Here is a 21,862-nt window from a genome sequence, read left to right as displayed (position 1 = left end):
CACCCTCCCCAAACCGGGTAGATACGGCGAGGCAACCCAAAACTCACGCTGGTGAGGAGCAGCTACTGGAATTAAGTTTTCTTACCTTACTGAGTATTTATTGACCATAAAATTGACCACATTTTGCAGGCTTAAACTATTGGCAACTGCAATGGTCCTCAAGATTGGACAACTCATTTAATTTAAGGGATGAGAGCCTTGTAGACTTAATTGCAGTTTCAGTGAATCGTTTTTCTCGTCCCGAAAAACCCTCGGATTCTGCGTTTCAGACCAATCCGCCGATAAAAAACGGAGATGCCAAATTTCCGCCATTTTGAACTCTGACCGGCCGCCATTTTGTCAAAAATCAACATTTTGACCTGCGGTTTGCGCCAAAAATTTTCTTTTATATGATCTTCCGAATGAGGTATCACAAAAAGGGGGTTGCTATTTGAAAAAAAAGTTAGGGGGGGCCGCCCCCCCCAAATTTTGGGGGCCAAAAAGTTGCTACTTTAGGCCGAGGAACATTGCGAAAGTTTCAAACTTCTATCTCAATTAGATAAAAAGTTACAGGGGTGGTAGGTGACTTTTGGATAACCCTGTATAGGCTCAAAATATAACCTTTAGTTTTAAAAGAGAAATACTCTTCACTCGGCATTGCACCTTTCCAGATTCAAAGATTTATTCGAACTAAGAGACAGTAACAATATGGTACAAAAGTATTGGATTGGAGTGCTACACTTAGGCATTACCAATGTGTTCTTTACATGATGGAATGTTAGAACAGGCAAAGAGGAAACCAGGAGTCTCCTAACAAAATAAACTCTGTTAGTTAATTGATGAAAAGGAGAATCAACTGCACATCACCGGTGCCGGAGCCAAACCATGAAATGAATCTGAAAAGAAAAAGAAAAAAAAATTAATAGGTATTTTCAGTTAGCTATTAAAAATGAAAACTATAGCTGCTAAAAAATAAACTAGTACCTCTTTTATAATTGCTTCTTGGTTTATCTTAGACGGCTGCAACCGACCATTTATTAATTTATTATATTATATAAGACAAACCTTAGTTTGCCGGAGGTCGTCAATTTACGACCGCAGCTTTTTTTTATTTATTTATTTCTTCATTTCTTATTCTCGTTTTACGCAGGGTACCGGGAGTAGAGTTTCACACAGATTTTTTTGGCTGAGCGTAAAAATCAAAGTTAAGGGAAGCTCAAAACGCACAGACAGATCAAGCTTTCTGAGCGCGTTACCAGCGATTTGGTCTTTAAAACGCATTTTCTAGGTGGGCATATTAAGCAGTTTCCAGGTTGTGCGATATAGTGTAAATACTTAAAAGGATTTTGATGAAAGAAAAGAGCGTATTTTTTAGCCCCATCTAAGACAGTGCAATATTGCCAGGATGTGCAATTGTGCAATATAAAGTGGATATTTCAATATTTTAAATTAGAAAATAGCTGATTTTTCAGCACTCTCTAGCAACAATGCAAAGTCACTAGATTCCGCAATTGGACGTGGATTTCTCGTGTGAGAAAAAGTGCTGGTCCTTCAGCATTATCTCGGAACAGATCCTGGTTGTAAGGTTGTGAAAGTTAGTGTGGATATTTACACCAATTACCTAAAATGGGAAAATGTGCTGATTTTAATTCCTCACAATTAAGTATTGCCAAATGTTAAAGGTACCCATATTTTTTCATGGTTTCATTGAAGAAACTAACAGTTCTTAAAATTGTAAAATGGTTCTCGAAAATCATTATGAAAAAATCGGCTCGAACTAGGTGTACCTGATTGAAAGAGCAACCCACTTAAAAGACTATTTCAGGTTATCAATTACTTAAAAACCTCTGTTTTTCCTCAGTTGCTGAAGAATGTTTCTGGATGAATACCTAAGGATAAACTTGGATACGTACAGCTGAATGGATCAATTTAACTCCGGAGGGATTTGCCTGCGAATGGTCGATTCCCACAGATTCGGGTACAAGAAAAACAAGCGCAAGGTGAAATCGCGCGAAAAATCGTCTCCTCAGAGAAATAAAGTAGTGCGAAAAAGGAGTACTTGAACATAGTAAAATATCCAACAGCGTTGCCGGACGGTGCACAATAATAAATATTTAATTAGGGTGTTGTGGGGCGGGTAATGTACTATATGGCAACGCTGTAAAAAGTAATGTATGTTGCCTCTTCATTTTCCGGGTTATGCAATGGTGTATGTAGCCCCTGCGGGTTATGCAATGGTGTATGTCGCCCCTTCAACTCGTAGGTTATGCGACAACGTTGCCGGACGGTGCACATGAATAAATAATTTACATATCGGTGAAAATTTGCAACATCGAGTTTTACAGTGTTGCCAGATGGTGCAAGAAATTAAACTTATTTTCCGTACATTGTTGTCAGATTGTGCAAAAAATTTGCCCATGTAAAATTTTCGGCATCCATAGACCATATCCTCCGGGATGGGTCTGGTTCTGACTGGGGAGTAGGGTCTGATTCGGGAATTTCAATTTTTAGTGGCGTGGCGGTGTGCACTTAGAGATGTGTATCGGACCTTGGATTTTGGGATGAGCAATTGGGATTGGATGTTGCAATGTTCAGTTTGATGAATCAAAAGTTTTTATTTTATTTTTTTTTTTGGGGGGGGGGGATATTTACTGGTAACGTTTAAAAAACGTTTGCGTTTAGAAAACTCCGCGTTTAAGAAACGTACGCTTTCAGAAAACGTCCGCGTTTAAAAAACGTCCGCGTTCTAAAAACGCTAGGGTTGTCAACCACTAACATCGATCCCTTCTCCTTCTCCGAACTTTAAATCAACACTTATGTCATCGACTTTCCGATTGTTATTCTCACGGGACATCCTGTTGAAACGGAACTTGCAGTCGGATGATAGGTAGTTGGAGTACAGGTACGGAGTGGAACAAATGAGCGCCAGTAAACTGAAGATGAATAGAAGAACATCCGTCAAGGTAGAGGGTGCGCATTTGATTTCCGGATAGAACGGGCACATTTTGATGTTTGTTTCGGATGAGTTTTCCACCACTGTGGCATTCACTCCAACAACAACGATGATGAAAGTGATGAGAATTATTTTATCGTTCACAATTTCTTCTTTACGATACTGAGAAGAGAATGCATACTATTTATACGAAATCCTCACCATCGATCAAACTGTTATGACTCGCGTCCAGACCCGTACTCACCAGTCGAATAGCAGCAATTCGGTTTCTACATACAACGAACTGAGATTTTTGCTGCACACATGTGTTTGAGCCCAATTATAAAAATCAGTCATAAAGCACCGATAAAACGCGGCGCGGGTTTGTCGCGCCATTTGTATTCGAGAGTTTTCAGAATCGCTTCTAGCGTGCGCACGCACGCGTAATCACACACGCGGGTGCGCCTGCTGTGATGAATTGGGTCTACTTGCAAATACAATGACGCAACAAGTTGCGCGTTGAGACCGATTTCCAGCATGAAAGGTACTTCGTACAAAGTCACGAACACGCATTCTTCAAAGCTCATTCGCTTAATCGCATATTCGGACAATGGAAGGGCAGACATTTTATTTTATGTTATGTACATGCGCGATTACAGGTCAGCCTATGTTAATACTTTTACTACTATTATATTTACTTTGAACTAAATTATGACGACACAGTTTGTCCGAGTGTAACCGAATTGGTGGGGAACGAATACTAGTATATTTACTGAGGTAAATTATGACTTTACAGTTTCTTTTCGCTCGGTATGGAAACTGTAGATTTGGCTCCGAGTGGAAAACTCGTCAGTCTCGGTTTTGATGACATTAGAAAACCTCGAGCTTAAAATAGTATTCACTTGTTCACTCTGAAATATTTTCAATGAACAGAGAATCTTACAAACGTAAAGGTAGTGTTAATTTCCTTTACTGACGAAATCAGAAAACCTCGAGCTTAAAGTGGTATAAAACTTCGAGCTTATTCAGTTGTTCACTCTGAAATATTTTCAATGACCAGAGAATCTTACAAACGTAAAGATAGTGTTGATTTCCTTTTCTGGCGAAATCAGAAAACTTCGAGCTTATAATAGTATAAAACTTCGATCTTATAATAGTATTCAGTTGTTCACTCTGATCTTTTCAATGAACAGAATCTTACTAACGTAAAGATAGTGTAGATTTCCTTTCCTGACAAACTCAGAAAACTTAGAGCTTAAACTTAGCTTTGTGTCGGAAATTTCACGAAATTGTTTTAAACTTTGGAGGGTGCATTCAGGAGGCCGAGAAACGCTTAGAAACAGTGATTCTAGATTGTGAAATTTTTCACCCCAAGCCTAAAATATTCACATGTTGCAAATGTTTTCGTTTTGTTTTGAGGTTAGGTCAGAGAGTATGGAAGGTTAGAGGCCCGACTAGGGAAGAATTGAAACAGAAGTTGAGCCGTGAGCAAGAAGTTGCGTACGTTGGTGCGAGAGTGCGCGGCGAGCGGGATTTCCATACTACTGCGCTGAGTGGCCAAGCGAGAGTTGCGGACGGACGATGTATAAAATATTGCCTACGTGGAGGTGGTCTGGCAGCAACATACCCGCCGCTAGTCTCTGGAAAATAATAGAGAATAGTAGCATAGAGAAAAAAAGGAGGTGTTGGCATCTTGAGGTTTGTTTACCCTCTGACGTAGGTCGGTACAACCTGGCCAGCGAAATCCGGAATTCGAAGTATGAAAAACGGCCTGTAATGTCCCATTTTTTTGCTTAGATCAACTCATGATATAATTTCAAGCACTTTGAGTAGAATGACTTTTTTCCATAAATTACACCATTTCCAAGAAAATCGATTATAAACGTCGCTGTACCGACCTACGTCATCAAAAAATTCCAAGATGCCCGGAATGCAAACACCTCATTTTTTTTCCCTATGGAATAGTAGTTGCGTACGTTGCCAGTGAAGGCTTCTGTTTCAATTACTTAGCATTGAGTCGGGCCTTTAACCTTCCATACTCTCTGGGTTGGGTTGGGGCCTTTCCCCCCTAAACTCTCCTTTGTGTCCCCCGCCCCCCTTCGTGTATAGCACCTGAACAGGGTAGCATAATACTGCCGCATCAACAGGAAGACCATTTGAAACGCTTCCTGATCTCCAAAGGTTCCGTTAATAATTCTGAAAAAAATAAATAAATTTCAAATTTTGTGAAATTTATTCAAGCCTTTTGAAATTTCACTTTCCATCCTGTCCGTATGGGAATCCCCATGTAGATCGAACTAACCGAATCCCAGTTGGGGCACCAGGCCTGAAATCGCGAAATAACTCGAAATGTGACATAACACTAAAACGGTGTATAAGAACTAAAATGAGATTTCAGTATCTCTTATGGGATGCCTGTGAGAGTGAGCGAGACAGTTCACGGTGGGAAAGATATGAGCAACTGCTAAGAGAGATCACTCGTGATAGCTCGCATTAAGGTCATGCAGCTTAACCCAGCTCTTTTCTGGAATCAAGTTGCAGAGCTCTAGAAATTACATTTCATATCTTTTTTGGTGCGGAAAGGAAGAAAAATGATACAGCTAGAAATTAAGACTCTTTCATTTTAACAGATCTTCCTTAAATTTTCATGACTCTAACGGGGTGAGCCAAAAAATCACACACAAAGGATGCGCCCCCTGCGCGGAAAAATGTCTCGCTACGCACCGCTAAAGATTCACTTTCATAATTAAAATAAAAAATTAACCACTATTTAGGTTTGTGAATTTTATTTCAGCCTTATGATGCGGCGGTGTATGCTTCCACTACGGATTTCGCCGTCATACGGATCGTGAGTTTGTGACGTGCAGTCTCGAATCTTGAGAGTCTGCGGTTCTGACCCCGTCATTGGCTTTCCTAATTTTTCGCATTTTCGAGTGAACTTTTCTCCAGATTGCTGCCATAAAAAAAAAGTGAGGAGAAAAACTGTAAACTTAGGTAAAATAGTAATTTCGAGTGACTATTTAAAAAAAAAACTAACAAACAAATTCTTGCTATCCAGGCACAATCCAGAATAATTGGGCTGAATTGGAATACATTCGGAATGAGACATGTATTTTAAATGAGCGCAACTCGGTCTGAGATACTTTTTTTCTACGGGGTTGAGTTAGTGCAGATGTTACAGGCCGATCGGAATCGGCCCAGTCCGAATTGGGCCGTTTGGAAATCGAATTTTAAAGAAGCGCAAGCGAACTGGAATTAAGAATATTAGGGACAAAAGAGGAAAAGAAATTAAAAGAAAAAAGAGCCAGCTGACCTCGTTATTTGTTGGTGCAGGCAGATGAATTGTGGCATTTAGATGAACTAAGTCTTCCATTCTTCCTGCAAGAGCACCTATTTGTTCCGCAGCCTCCTTGACAGTTACACTTGACAAATCCATGGCCTTCAAAACTGGAGTTTTCACGACTCACGGAACGTAGTGACATCTCCTCGCCAGCTGGAACGTCTTCAACTCTTAAACAAATTGATGTGCAGTTTCCTAGTTGATTGCGGGAATAAAGAGGCTTCAATATGCCATTTTTCGTTCCAACTTTGCACAAATTATGGTCAGTTACTTTTAAGATAATCCCTATAACGTTCCTTACGTCTTCTTTTGCGCGGTCAACGTCCGGAAATTGTACCGTGACGTTGGCGCCTACTTCAAGGGGTAAAAATTTACGTTCGCTGCTTTTAAGCATTTTTTTCGCCTGCTTTTCCAAGTTTTCAATAGCCTTTCGTTTATCTGCAGCGTGCCCGTTCAACTGCCTTGATGTGGAAGTGGAAATATCACCAGCAGTGTTGCCATTTTGAGTGAACCAAAACAAAGTGCAACATCTGATAACACCAGTGTGCACGGACCTAATAATCAGCATCGAGACGCGGTGCCGGTTTTGGCGCTGCAAATCTGGTTTACAAGTAGAGTAGATTCTCAATTGGCCCAATTCGGACTGCCAATGCTGACAATTAATGTCCTTAATTTCAGTTCGCTTCCGCTTCTTTAAAATTCGGTTTCCAAACGGCCCAATTCGGACTGGGCTTATTCCGATTAGCGTAACTCATCGAGGTCCTATTCATAGTCAGAGAGCCAGACGACTTTGAGTGACAAACTCGGGATACATGTTTTGACCCCCTAAATCGATAGCCTTGCATGCACCGAAACGGAAAATTTTTGTCTGCCGCCCTCTAGCCTGTGCCATCACCCTCATCTAGGCCCTCAAAGTGGTCCAAAAAACACCATCTGGTGACAAACTCCTGACGCTCGGCAGACAAGTCTACTTTTAAAGATCATACCCAGGGTGACTAGGAAAACTTTGTCTGCCGCCTTCTAGCCTGTGCCATCACCCTCATCTAGGCCCTCAAAGTGGTCCAAAAAACACCATCTGGTGACAAACTCCTGACGCTCAGCAGACAAGTCTATTATTAAAGATCATACCCAGGGTGACTAGAAAAACTTTGTCTGCCGCCTTCTAGCCTGTGCCATCACCCTCATCTAGGCCCTCAAAGTGGTCCAAAAAACACCATCTGGTGACAAACTCCTGACGCCTAGTGTGGTTGCAGATGTACTCCTGTGAGCAGCTTGTGTAATAAAGTTTGAATGATACATCATTCTCTTCGTTTTTTTGTGTAGAATCCGATTTTCGATGTTGTCAAGTCCAAAAATGATGCTGGTGCCCCCAATTCAAGATGGCGCCCAAAATAGCCGCCCCGGGGGTCAAAATTTCAAAATTTGAGAATATTGTCGAGTTTGGTATCCATTTATATGTAATTTTGGTCGTAGAATTCATATCTGGTGTCAAAAAATAATTTCAACCCCTTAGGGTCCGTCAAATCCAAGATGGCGGCCAAAATTTCAACTTTAATGATAATTACCCAAGATGCACCTTTCACTGTCGAATGACGTGTCTCCATTTATGTTAATTAGGTCAGAAAACCTACAAGGGAGGTCTACAATGCCACTGCACCCTATGGAGGGCCAGGGTTCACCCCCTCCTACCCCCAATATGGCCGCCGCGGAGGGCATAAATAGTGACATTCTCTCAGAACGTCATAGTAGGTGTCCATTCCTATGTAATTTGAGGCGTAAATTCCAAATTTCAAGTCATAAATCGCAAATGTGAGACTTGCAATGGCTTATACCCTATATGGGGCCAGGGGAACCCCCTCAACCCCCTCTTCTTTCTAATATGGCTGCCATGGGGGGCATAAGTAGTGAAATTCTCTCAAGACGTCATGTGAGGTGTCGATTCTTATGTAAGTAGAGGCTTATATTCCGAATTCCAAGTTGAAAATCGCAAATTAGAGGTCTGGAATGCCATTTCACCCTACGCGGGGCCAGGAGCAGCCCCCTACCCTCTTCAAAACGGTCGCCGGGGGGGGGGGCATAGTTGCAGTGAAATTCTCTCAAAGCGGCATGTGAGGTGTCGATTCTAATGTAAATAGAGGTGTAGATTCGGAATTCCAAGTCGGAAATCGCAAATTAGAGGTCTGGAATGCCATTACCCCTACGGGGGGCCAGGAGCAACCCCGTACCCTCTTCAAAACGGCCGCCGGGGGGACATAGTTGCAGTGAAATTCTCTCAAAGCGGCATGTGAGGTGTCGATTCTCATGTAAGTTGAGGCCATTTCACCCTACGCGGGGCCAGGAGCAGCCCCGTACCCTCTTCAAAACGGCCGCCGGGGGGACATAGTTGCAGTGAAATTCTCTCAAAGCGGCATGTGAGGTGTCGATTCTCATGTAAGTTGAGGCGTAGATTCCGAATTTTAAGTCAGAAATCGTCAATATCTCAAAGTGACAAAAACACTTAAGCATGGCAATCGCTCTGGCCTCCATCTTGGAATAAAGAATGCATCTTGGGTTGGGTTCAGTTATGTCGAAAGAGCTGGAAATGAATCGGATAATTTAATGGTGATTGACATATTTCACCGGTGTTCTTTTTCAAATGTACACAGAGGATTCATATTGGTTTCTGGTTCTTTCATTATTAGATAACTGGATAATAGATGGTTCTTTTTGTAATCGATTTTCTTCTAGCAGGAGCGTGCGTTTTGTTGCAGATAACGCAGGAAACTGTAGGTGTCGCTTCTACTAGGAGACGAAACCCTGCGCTACAAAAAGCACTCAATTATCCAGTTGTTTTAATTGCAATTAAACTGAGTGCGTTCATAAACAATAACATAGGAACTCTGAATGCAGATACATACTTCGTCGGCAAAAAAATTATATTTTTTTGGGAATTTTTAAAAATGAAAAAAACAGACGCCCATCTGAGTCCTTTGCGTACATAGAAAAAGAATACGCGTGAAATTTGTCAATTACCATTAAAATCACCAATTCATTTCCAGCTCTTTCGACAAAAATGAACCCAAGCAGCATTTTTAGTCCAAAATGTAGGCCAAAGCGGTTGCCATATATAAGTATTTTCGTCACTATGGGATATTTACATGTTTTGACTTGTGATTCGAAATCCACGCCTCAGATTAAAAACAAATCGACACCTACCATGCCGCTTTGAGAGAATTTCACTGTTCCTATGTGGGCGAATATTGGAATAGCGGACATTTCAGGGTGAAAAAAGTCGATAAATCAAGTTCATAATTTCCCTTGGAAGTTATGTGTTTTCTTAATTCTGGACGATTTCTGGGATCTGAAAACGTATATGGTCCCAATGTTATGAATCGACACCTCACATGACGTCCTGAGAGAATTTCACTACTTATGCCCCCCATGGCAGCCATATTAGAAAGAAGAGGGGGTTGAGGGGGTTCCCCTGGCCCCATATAGGGTATAAGCCATTGCAAGTCTCACATTTGCGATTTATGACTTGAAATTTGGAATTTACGCCTCAAATTACATAGGAATGGACACCTACTATGACGTTCTGAGAGAATGTCACTATTTATGCCCTCCGCGGCGGCCATATTGGGGGTAGGAGGGGGTGAACCCTGGCCCTCCATAGGGTGCAGTGGCATTGTAGACCTCCCTTGCAGGTTTTCTGACCTAATTAACATAAATGAAGACACGTCATTCGACAGTGAAAGGTGCATCTTGGGTAATTATCATTAAAGTTGAAATTTTGGCCGCCATCTTGGATTTGACGGACCCTAAGGGGTTGAAATTATTTTTTGACACCAGATATGAATTCTACGACCAAAATTACATATAAATGGATACCAAACTCGACAATATTCTCAAATTTTGAAATTTTGACCCCCGGGGCGGCTATTTTGGGCGCCATCTTGAATTGGGGGCACCAGCATCATTTTTGGACTTGACAACATCGAAAATCGGATTCTACACAAAAAAACGAAGAGAATGATGTATCATTCAAACTTTATTACACAAGCTGCTCACAGGAGTACATCTGCAACCACACTAGGCGTCAGGAGTTTGTCACCAGATGGTGTTTTTTGGACCACTTTGAGGGCCTAGATGAGGGTGATGGCACAGGCTAGAAGGCGGCAGACAAAGTTTTTCTAGTCACCCTGGGTATGATCTTTAATAATAGACTTGTCTGCTGAGCGTCAGGAGTTTGTCACCAGATGGTGTTTTTTGGACCACTTTGAGGGCCTAGATGAGGGTGATGGCACAGGCTAGAAGGCGGCAGACAAAGTTTTCCTAGTCACCCTGGGTATGATCTTTAATAATAGACTTGTCTGCCGAGCGTCAGGAGTTTGTCACCAGATGGTGTTTTTTGGACCACTTTGAGGGCCTAGATGAGGGTGATGGCACAGGCTAGAGGGCGGCAGACAAAAATTTTCCGTTTCGGTGCATGCAAGGCTATCGATTTAGGGGGTCAAAACATGTATCCCGAGTTTGTCACTCAAAGTCGTCTGGCTCTCGGACTATCAAATCGGCCCGAGTCGATCCGATTCGCCCGGGCAGATTTTGATCGGCCCAGGCGAATCGTAATCGGCCCAAAATCGGGATCGGCCCGTAACACATACATAAACATTAAGTCCTGTAGACTTTCAATCGTCCAATACAATTTTTTCACCACTGGAACGTTGCATTTCCAGAGAAGACACAATGAAACCCACTTTTTGGGGTAAAATTTGTATGTGTGTATGGCTGTAAGTGTTTTATTTTCAATTGAACCGTACTTACGCTGAAAGAAACTATGAGCACAGGGTTTGCATGCATCATATTCCTTCAAGCATAAATACGTACGATTCAATGACTGGGTTTTAAACATAAGATAGAAAATTGGCAAAGCTTGCGTTGCCTGGTTTTGAGCAGAGCCTAGAACAGCATTTCTTTAGTTTTTCCTGGTGGTTACCATATTCTTGCATCTCCGACTGTCATGGTATGGGACCATGCGCTGCAATAAATCAGAAATTCCATGGAATACCAGATACATTTGGGATACTACGGGTGAAGGTATGAGAAGACCTCTCCAACGTAGTGAGGAAAGAGGGACCCATGACTTGTCCGAAGGGGGTTGCTCGACGAGAATCCTGTCAGGCTAAGGGAATCACCCCACAAAAGCTTGTAGGAGGGACCGGAAGCAACTTATCAAGCAAGCTTGTATTGAATCATTTGGCTGGGCACTCTCTTGCATGCTGATGGGCTTTTTTACTTTGAGGGGAAGTTCGAAGCACACAAGGTCAGTGGTCAAGTAGCGTATACACCAGGCCCGCCTCATCTCATCTCATCTCGGGCCCTGGTAACGATTTTAAGGTCCAGTCCTCCTGTCCCCTTATCACCAGAAAAATAATTTTTAATATCATGAAATTTATTAAAATTAGAATAAAGATAAAGCAAACAAATGCTCATTAATTTAAGGAAAGAAGTTCATTCATATCCAAACTATGATTTGAGCTTTCTTTGCTTTTAAAAGTGCAAAGCTGTTGATGACGGAAGAAAATGAAATTCAGTGATTAAAGATTAAGATTAAGATTCTACAGGGTATCTGGAAGTTAATGTACTTTCCTTTCAGAATCAATTTTTCAGCTTAAAATATGACTAGTGCACATATGCCCAAGACACTTCATAAGATAGCTACACACTTCCAAAGTTGCTATTTTTTTTCTTTCAAATTGATAAAACTCCTCGTTATTTTGTAGTAAGTAAATGAAACTTTGTGAATGGGGGTATTTCTTAGCGTACTGTTCATTTTTTGTGTTTTCAAGGACGTACGTCTAGGAAAAAATGACATTACAAGCATTCCCGAATTTTAAAATTGCGAGAACTTTTTTGACAGATGATATTTGGATTACGAAACGTGATGGGGCCCGAAATATCAAGCAGAGGAGACAAACTTTTTCAGAAACAGCTTTGAAAAAATTTTAGATTTCCGAAACTTTTTGCTGGGTAGGCAATTTTCACTGCAACGATTAGCGAGAAGAAAACATACTTAGCGCATAGCAAAGGAAGCGCATAGCTCACTTATGAAGCGTTTTCAGGTATATGTGTACTTATAGGAAAAAGAATTCATATTTTGAACCAAATAATCGATTCTGAAAGTTAAGTACGTTAACTTCTGGACACCCAGTATACTAAAAATCTTGAAGATTGGTAGCAATCTCCAAAGTACTAAGAAAAATTCTTCAGTGTCTCAGTGTGTTTTTAAAAATTTATTCACATTTGCGAAATTTTTAAGGGGAATTTTTTCCCTATTTCTTACGAGGGTAACATATTAATTCAAAATGGTGTGGCACAGGTGGGTGAGTTCAAATAAGCGTCTAATTTGGTGTCCCGACCTGTTTTAATCGTCATAATCTGAGAAACATAGGCAGATCAAATTTTTTTCTCATTTTCCACACTATTGTTGACTATTACATGCTATTTCCCACTTTATTTGGACTGAAATAAAAATTTAGGAGAACTTTGAATGTGCAAATTGCCTACATTTGTCCCAAATTTGCGTGTCCCCCGTGCCTGGTTCTTGACTTTAAATCGATGTTGCAGCATAACTAGAGTGATTATTTAAGAAAACTTTATCGGAGATGATAGGTAATGCTTTTGAATTTGAGAAAAAAAATATGTCAATTTATTTTTTGCTCCATCAATAACTTTTTCACGCGCTAGAATCATTGTCCCGAGCAACAGTCAGCAACAGCCAGGAGAGACGTGGCAACGATGTAATAAGCTCTAAATGATTGCCGTAACGTTGAGGTTTTTCCAAAAACGACTTTTTTTGTTTTGATTGAATAGTTCACACGTCGTAGATGGCAAAAATTCTGAAATTCGCAAATTTTTGTGCAAGATTAACGCCATTAATGATGCCAAACAGAATGCTATACATGATAACTAACAGGGCGTCAAGCATACACACACACACTAATATCAGCTCGTAAAATACTTTCGAAGTGTGCGTTAGGGAAAATTTTCTCTAATTCCGATCCTCTAGGACGTGCTACTAAATATTCCGTGAAAAAAAACACCAAAATTGTCTTTACTGTTAGAGATAAGCTTAAAAAACAGCTTATTCCATCCTGTCCCGTTCCATCTTGTCCCGTTCCATCCTGTCCCATATGTTTCCATCCTGTCCCATGCTGTCCCAGTTTAGTGGGACAGAGTGGAAAACTGTTACAACTGAGACTTGCTTGTTTAAGCCCTGTAGGCGCTCTTTTCTACCGATTTAAGTGAAACTTGGTACCCGGGGGTATTTTTCAATGGGGAACTCGAATTTTCAGTCGAATTTTGAAAATTCGAAAATCCAAGATGGCGGACATAGCCTAAAATGCTATCGCAGCGCCTAATCAACTGGGACTTGTTTGTTTAAGCCCTGTAGACGCTCTTTTCGACCGATTTAAGTGGAACTTGGTATACAGAGGTATATTTTTCAATGAGGAACTCGAATTTTTAGTCGAATTTTCAAAATTCGAAAATCCAAGATGGCGGACATAGCCTAAAATGCTATCTCAGCGCCTAATCAATCGATTAACGCAAAACTTGGTATCCGGGGGTATTTTTGGATGGGAAACTCGAATTTTTAGTCGAATTTTCAAAATTCGAAAATCCAAGATGGCGGACGTGGCCTAAAATGCTATCTCAGCACCTAATCAGTCGATTAAAGTGAAACTTGGTACCCGCGGGTATTTTTGAATGGGAAACTCGAATTTTAGTCAAATATCCGAGATTCGAAAATCTAAGATAGTGGCCGTGGCTTAAAACACTATCTCGGTGACTAATTAATTGATTTTAATGAAACTGGACCGGAAAACCTTGGTAAAAGGAAAAAAAAGGAAATTTTAATAGGGGAGCAATAGGGTTTCCTATGTATCTTAGGCTAGGAAATCGAAAAATTCCTGTGTTTTGTCCATTGTGCATAGATTCTCCCGGAAAATTGACTCTTCTGGAAAAGCTAGATTTTTAAGGAAAATTCCGATTTCTCCGGAAAAATTCCGAACTTTCCCAGGATAAATCGCATTGATACAGGTAAATGGAGTTGTTCTTCAGAATCAGCGCCAAAAATCTACTCCGAAACCATTGGTAAATCTTCAGAAAATCAAAAATAAAAAAAAAAAAGTTGACCGGTGTAATTGTTATGTTAATGTAAGTCCTCAAACTTTTCCTGGCTTTATCACCACTTCAGCGGGTACACGCCCACTCGAAGTTTTAAAATTCGGTGTTTTTAATCCATTTTGTACTGCAATATTCCAAGAAATAAAAGCTTCTTCTCGTGTGAAACGAAAACAGTGCGCATTTTGATAAACAGACGGAACTGTCTAAAAGACAAGCGGAATAAGCTCCAGATATCTTTCATGACGGATGAATTTTTTCTTAATTTTTTTGGTTCTGCAAGATATGAAAGGGTTACATGTTTTCAATTATGCTTTAATTTAGTGCCCGACGATGATTTTATGACAATTGTGTTCAATTTTTAATTAAAAGTATTATATGTCACCTCTGAGATGAAAATTTAGGAAATCAGGCAAAATTACGGCAAATTTTGGGAAGTGATACACTTGACGGTGGAAATTCGGGTTTAAGCCCAACTATTAAGCTCGACGAGCTATATTTCCTAAGTCTACACCTAATGATAGTCAAAATAAAGTTTGGTTTGCCCAAAAATTCAGAAAAAAATTTTGGGAGGAAATAGAACCTGGAATTTGACCCTTATTTGAATTCACCCACGTATCAATACCAGGAACCCCGTATTTCCCTCTTGTGGCGGACCCGGTAACCACTACTGCAATCAGTGACACTCGAGTGCTCTGACAACAATCTCCAAACATACACAAGCCCAACAGAACCCTGTTCTTTACTCCCGTCACACGACCACCACATTGTGTTGGATAATCGAGAGTCTACTGTATGATAATACCTTGCGATTCGGCAATCACATGTCTTGTTGGCGGTGCCCGAAATTCTCCACCTCTATGTTATTTTTCTAAAGGAGGACAAATTGACATCATACCTCGAAGTTTTTGCAGAATTTGCTTCACAAAGAAAAGAAAAATCTCGGTAGTTATAAAGAATTGCCATTGAGTAGTTTTCCGTTTAAAAATAAATTATGACAGGAAGTCTGCAACATCGCAAACCGAGTTATGTGATTGCCGACTTACACCGTCAAAATAGATAAAACAGGACATAACTAGGCACGTGAGATTTCCTATCAATCTCATACAAAGTGGTTTTTTTTTTTTTTTTTTTTTTTTTTTTTTCCCAAGTAGCCTGTGAGGGCTAATCCCACCTGTCTACATCTTTTCAAGCCTAACCTTTTCTCTAGCCTTTAATCCTAATAGCCTTTTCATCTTATTCCTGGGAAAGGAAGAAAAAGTACAGTCCCTAATTTTCTACTACCTACAAGCTGAACTCCTTCCGCCTGTAGCACCTGGATAGGAGTTCTCCATTACCCCAGTTCTCTCTTTGCATCACTTCATTCCCTAGCCTATTTCTAAACACACCCAGTAGCAGGTCCTCCCATTTCTTACAATCAAACAACGTGTAATCTCTCATTCCCTTAAAGAACAACATATTATCCATTTCCCTGGTATCATTATACTTCAACTCTAAACTTCCCCTTCTCCTCCCTAATACCTCCATTATCTCTTAGTCCCTTATATCAATCAGTTCCTTCCTCATTATAAATATGAAAATGAAAATTGTGGCTTTGATCACAAGTGTGCTGATAATACTGGAAGGTAAAAGACGTGTGAGGATCCACAGGCAAAAAAAACAGAAATGAGGTGGGATGACTGTCTCTACACACACGTACCTTAGCCGATGAAATTCATGACCACTATGTGTAAAATGATGTGAGCAAATATAAAGTCAGCAAAGCCTCTTTCTGGACTGATGGTGTTGAATTCTGACTTATTGACAGGATTAACTTGCAACCTCAAACACACTGAAACACAAAGCTCCTAAAAGATTTTGGTTGGGTCATACAGACTGAGCTTAGAAAGAAGGAAATGAGCCACATTCTGACAGAGCAAAATTTATGACTTGTTTTGAACTTAACTAGCCATACATTTTTTCTGTCAAATAATTAATAAAAACTTAGTAAAATGAATATTTATCCTAAAAATAGGGATTCCCACATCAACCACTTGTAATTGAATCAGCGAGTTCGAAAACACACCAACTCGGGAAAAAAAAATTGTTCAGGAAACACCTAAAACTGCACAGCTGGCGAAGAAGTTAGCTTAAGAAAAACCTTTTTGGTGCCAAAGGACAAGTACTTAGAGACTTTGTAAAGCACCAAGTTGAAATCGATACACAATGTTTGATATCAGAGAATTAAGCGTTTAAAAATTTCCGAGTTGGTGTGTTTTCGTTCTCACCGACTTTCAGATGCTGATTTTTCATAGTCTGCCCTGAAAAATTTATATTTTTTGACCTGAATAACGCTTGAATATTTATACGACTTGTTGGTACAAGGTATACCGAACCGAAAAAAGAAAACCGGAAAATCGGATGGTCACCCGTTTCCCTTGAAATGGCTAAAAATTGGTATTTCCAATGAAATACTTCCATTTTTCCCTTTTCCCATCACTGTTTCGAGCACTTCCAATTGCAATTTCGAAATTTTCTTTAGCGTGCAGATGCTTCTATCCATAAGTGTTACTAAACCGTAAAAAAGTGAAAATCGAAAAAAACCCGAGTTGGTGTGTTTTCGAACTCACTGATTCAATTCTGCAGACTTTTTAACCTCTCTATGGAACTAAGGGGCCCCTATATTATGTAATGCTTCAAGAGGGAGGATGGCAGTCTTTCTTAACGGTAGGTGGCGTTACATGGGTGGGTGGGAGGGGGGGTAGACAATTTCTGCTTAGCATTCCCAGCTATTCAAGAAATCATGTGAGAGTGTTTTATTAATAGCTGCAGAAAACCACCGGGCTACGTATGGCAGGTTGCATCCGTTTTCACCCTTACCTACCCTTTTACCATATATTAACGTACATTTATTAATCTTTTCCTTCATTTAAAATGTGATTCTGCCGAATTGCTTTGTTCCTTTCGATAAAACTTGCAAAAATATTCAACTGAAAATTCCTCGCTCGGAATAAATTCACTTTCTCAAGTAAAAAAATCAACTTTCTTTGGATGTTTGCAATATTTATGTTTGTTTACGCTAGTTAGGTTGAGCCAATTCCTACTTAGCATTCCTAGACATTTGAGAAATTGAGTGAGAGTGTGTAAATAACCTGCAGAGAACAAAGGGAAGCCGCCGGGCTACATTTGGCGGGTTGCATCCATTTTCACCCTCACCTGCCCTTATTGCATATGTTCAAATACGTTTAATAATTTTCCCTTCATTTAAAATGTATGATTCTGCCGAATAAATTAGTTCCTCTACATAAAACTTGCCCAAAATTGAAAATTCCGCGCCCGGAAAAAATTCACTTTCTCAAGTAAAATAATCAACAAGTCCTCTATATAAAATCCTGTGAGTTCTCCGCAGTTACGAACATTTAATCTCAAACCAATGACCATGAATACTAGGTAAGTAGGAATTGGTTTAGAGCATTACGTATTCGAAAAATTGTAAATGATATTTTTTCAAGTTTCTGTAGAATTTTTTGGCGGTCGCCATTAGAAGATTTGAAGAATCTTGAAAATAAAAAATGTGTTTAAAAAGGAAAAAGGTCCTTGCGATGAAGAGAAAGATTTGTAGCCTCCCCCAATTAGGAACACCTATTAGTTCAGTAAGTTTAAGGTGATATTTGGATAATTTTTATCGAAATGGGGTGGGAGGGGGGCTGGGCAAACATTACGTAATTTCTTGAGGGGTGTTACTTACAGGGGGCGGGGGTAATAAAAAAATCGCAAATTGAATATTATGTAATTTAGGGATGGCTCATGCTGTGGATATTTAGCTTCTGTGCAATGTATTCTGGGTACAGTCGATATATCTCAAATTTCAACCATTTGGCAACCATTGTAAGCTTACAAGGGGAACTTCTCAAGCTGCCACCTCCAATCGGTGTGAAAAATTCGTACAAACTCTTTGGATGAATCCATTAAACCCGCATTTTTTCCAATGCGCCCTGGAAACACCCTAAAAATTTCTGAAAAGTCCAGTTTCAAGGGTGCATGAGCAGTGCCTGCCGCGAGGGCTGGGTGAGGCAAAGGAGAGCTGCTTCCTCTTGAACTGCCATTCCAGCGCACACTGGTTGTCCCGCACGCACTATCCACACCCCCTCAAAATCAGACTTTTCGGAATATATTCAGGGTGTTTCCAGGGCGCATTGGTAAAAACACAAAAAGGGGGTTTGGATTCATCCGAAGAGTTTGTACAAAATTATCAGTCTGATCAGAGGCAGCAGTTTGGGAAGTTCTCCTTGTTAGTAGGTTGGCAACAACCTCCTTCATCAGCTCCCACCTTGAGTCGCTGCCATTTTTTTCTTCCTGCGAGTCCCCATGACTAGGGATGTCGATACTTAACCGATACTTCCAAAGTATTGATACTTTTGATCGATACTCATCGATACTTGGCATCGATACTCAAAGATATCGATACCATGTGGTATCGATCCTCAGACCCCAATATCGATGGTATCGATACTTAATCTAACTTGGCCATGAAGAAGGCCTCTTTTTCTTTTTTAAAAACTTCTCTCCCTTCTATTTCACCTTCACTATGGACTGTGACAAAGGACGGAGTAATCAAGTTTCTCAAGATGATTACTTTCGTTAAAAATGTTAAAAGCTTGGTTGGATGACTGTAGCAAAGGGCTCAAAATAGTTGACTAAGCACGCGAATAGGGCGGTTTGGAGATAGGCGTAAATCCGGTGGAATTTCACGGCCGACAGACATACGCACACTCCGAATTACGGTATAATTCAGGAAAAGTATCGATGATATCGATACCTAAAAAGTATCGATACTTCAGCCCGATGCTGGATACCAGTAAGTATCGATGCTTAGAGTCAATACCAGTATCGATACCGAGTATCGATACTTTCCCGAGTATCGACATCCCTACCCATGACACTTAGTGGCCATACTCTCTCCATGGCGTCCATCCCAAGTATAAACTAGAGCCCAAAAACTGGCTCATCGGTAACTGTTGCCTCTCAAAGAATGCCAGGCCGACATTCTTTGGGGGGTTACCAGTGGGCCTAGTTTGTGCAAGAGATGGGCACTTATTACAGTACCCTACTTTCCTATACTAAAAGATAGAAATAGCCATAAATACTCGTACTCTACTTCATTCTTTTGAGGCTCGAGAGGAGTCATACTCGTAATATATGTTACACAATTAAAGTCAAAGTCTGTAGTAGGAAAGCTGACTTACCACCTAAAACAAAGCAACTAACACAGGAGATGAAACCACTAAGGAAAGAATTGAAGGGAAAAGTTCCCACTAAACAACAGTAGGTGAATTGAAAAACTCCTGTAAGTAGAATGTAAAACAGATATGCATCAATGATCTTGAGTTTAATTGGCGTATTCTTTGAATATTCATCGTAAAACTTTTTTAGCACAACATTTAACTGTGTCATACTGGCTAAATTAATCACTCCAATATAAGGAAACAGGATGATATAAAATCCAAAACGACGACCGGACTTGTTCTATGTATGGATGGACCGGACAAGTGAAAAATGAAAATGGATGGAATGGACGGACGTGTCAACTAGAAGTCCCTTTATACTGAGAGTCAAGACAATGTGAATCCATTTCTGATTGGTTCCCGTATTTTAGGCCTTCTCAGTGTCACAAACGGGAACAAAAGCTCTGAAGGTCCGTTTGTAAAAAAACTTGCGCACAACCAGTGTTCCCAGGTGCTCCTATCTTGAAAGGTCCGTACGCTCTCCGGATGGGCTCGTGTATGTCCGTGCCGCTCCGTGCTCCGTGAATCGCCTCCCGCGATTTTTAAATACTTATACTTTATTTCTCAAATGAAGAATTACTAAACATCAATTCTTATAAGAACTTCCATGATTTTTCCTCTCTGTGCGAAGCAAATTCTGAGAAAATTTCAAGGAATGATGTTGATTTGTTCTCTATTGAAAAATACCTACAGGAACAGTGATTTTTGAATGCTGCCGAACGAACTGTTGTAGCTACCTATGTCCAAATCATGCTTGAATAGCGACATTCAAGTACCTATGTCCTCTAGAAAGCATTGGCAGGAAAAAATAATCGGAACAATTATAGGTACCTACATCAAAAAGCAAAAATTCAAAAGATAGGAGCTGACTTTTCATGAAATTCATAATTCCTAACCCATTGAACTGAATTGAATAACACATAAATTAATGCAAAAAGTACTAAATCAGGTCCTGTATGATACCTGAAATTTATTCGTGGCTTCCTTCTATCAATAACATTGGCGAAATTGAGAAAAAAAGTAAGAAAAAATGTCAGAGTGATCAAACACAAATGCACAACAATACAGAAAACAGGGACGGACCTTAAATGAAATGGCTGAATTATGATAAGAATACAATATAATTAATGCAAAAAGTATCTAATTTGTTCCCGAACGATACCCGGCTTTCATACTAAACATAGTTGTATCAATAACTTACGCAAAAGTAATAAATAATGCAAAGAAAAGCGGATTAACAGACGCACGGACTGCGCCGGGCGAGCGTACAGACATTAAATGAAATGACTGAATTTTGATAAGAATACAATATAATTAATGCAAAAAGTATCTAATTTGTTCCCGGACGATACCCGGCTTTCATACTAAACATAATTGTATCAATAACTTACGCAAAAGTAATAAATATTGCAAAGAAAAGCGGATTAACAGATGCACGGACTGGGCCGGGCCGGGCGCACGGACATAAATGAAATGACTGAATTTTGATAAGAATACAATATAATTAATGCAAAAAGTATCTAATTTGTTCCCAAACGATACCCGGCTTTCATACTAAACATCATTGTATCAATAACTTACGCAAAAGTAATAAATATTGCAAAGAAAAGCGGATAAACACACGCACGGACAGGGCCGGGCGAGCGTACGGACAAAATAAGATAGGGAAAAATTTTCCCATAAGGTTTTTGTCCGTACGCTGTCCGCGCGGGTATAGGGAATGTCCGCGCGGCACCAAGGTAGATTTACACAGGTATGGACAGAACTAAACAACTGGCCTCTGATTGGCTCTCCAGCGGCCCCTTAACGTCAGCCATTTTGGATGTTTTGATTATTTTGATTTATTATGTTCGGTTTACCGTTTGTCAAAATTTTGTGGGATTTTTTGCATAATTTTTGTTATGCAATATTAATTTTAGAGTTTAAACGCACAACCGTTTGAATGTTAATTTGATTGTAATTTAATTAAAAAACGGGCCCCTTAACCTACGTCACGAGGTCATGTGACACGTACTGAGGCTCATGGGAAATTTTCAACTTTTCCATACCTGTGTAAATCTACCTTGGCGCGGCACGGAAATATCCGTACGCCTGGGAACACTGCGCACAACTCTGACCGCGGAGCATCAGTGCATCGTTCGCATCGGTGCCACCAGCCTTCCCCGGCTTTTGATTGGCTCGCAATTT

General features: G+C 40.2%; 1 protein-coding gene across 4 annotated transcripts; it reads right to left on the bottom strand.

Annotated features, from left to right (window-relative positions):
• Positions 1-636: 636 nt before the first annotated feature.
• On the bottom strand, positions 637-19,991 carry Dad1 (dolichyl-diphosphooligosaccharide--protein glycosyltransferase subunit). Of its 4 annotated transcripts, none has more exons than XR_002010161.2 (4): positions 19,637-19,991; positions 16,111-16,242; positions 6,225-6,446; positions 637-875 (listed from the first exon to the last, which is right to left on the bottom strand). XR_002010161.2 is itself a non-coding variant. In XM_019060348.2 (3 exons), exons 1-2 carry the CDS (start codon positions 19,842-19,844, stop codon positions 16,112-16,114), a joined length of 339 nt encoding a protein of 112 aa, XP_018915893.1. In that variant the 5' UTR covers positions 19,845-19,986; the 3' UTR covers positions 637-875; position 16,111. The 4 variants fall into 4 exon arrangements, 1 of the variants encoding a protein (XP_018915893.1); XR_002010160.2 differs by having other exon boundaries at positions 6,225-6,404; XR_002010159.2 differs by having other exon boundaries at positions 6,225-6,421; positions 19,637-19,990.
• Positions 19,992-21,862: the final 1,871 nt, after the last annotated feature.

The sequence above is a fragment of the Bemisia tabaci genome, chromosome 1 (assembly GCF_918797505.1).
Source record: "Bemisia tabaci chromosome 1, PGI_BMITA_v3".
NCBI classification, from domain to species: domain Eukaryota; kingdom Metazoa; phylum Arthropoda; class Insecta; order Hemiptera; family Aleyrodidae; genus Bemisia; species Bemisia tabaci.
This window is presented reverse-complemented; position numbering and strand designations above follow the sequence as displayed.

What these genes read in the sequence shown, in the direction of transcription:
- Dad1 (XM_019060348.2), bottom strand. Translation starts at nt 19,844, where the DNA reads ATGACACAGTTAAATGTTGTGCTAAAAAAGTTTTACGATGAATATTCA. An exon ending in TAGTTGCTTTGTTTTAGGTG is followed by an intron (nt 16,243 to 19,636) that starts GTAAGTCAGCTT and finishes TTTGTGTTTCAG; the next exon opens with TGTGTTTGAGGTTGCAAGTT.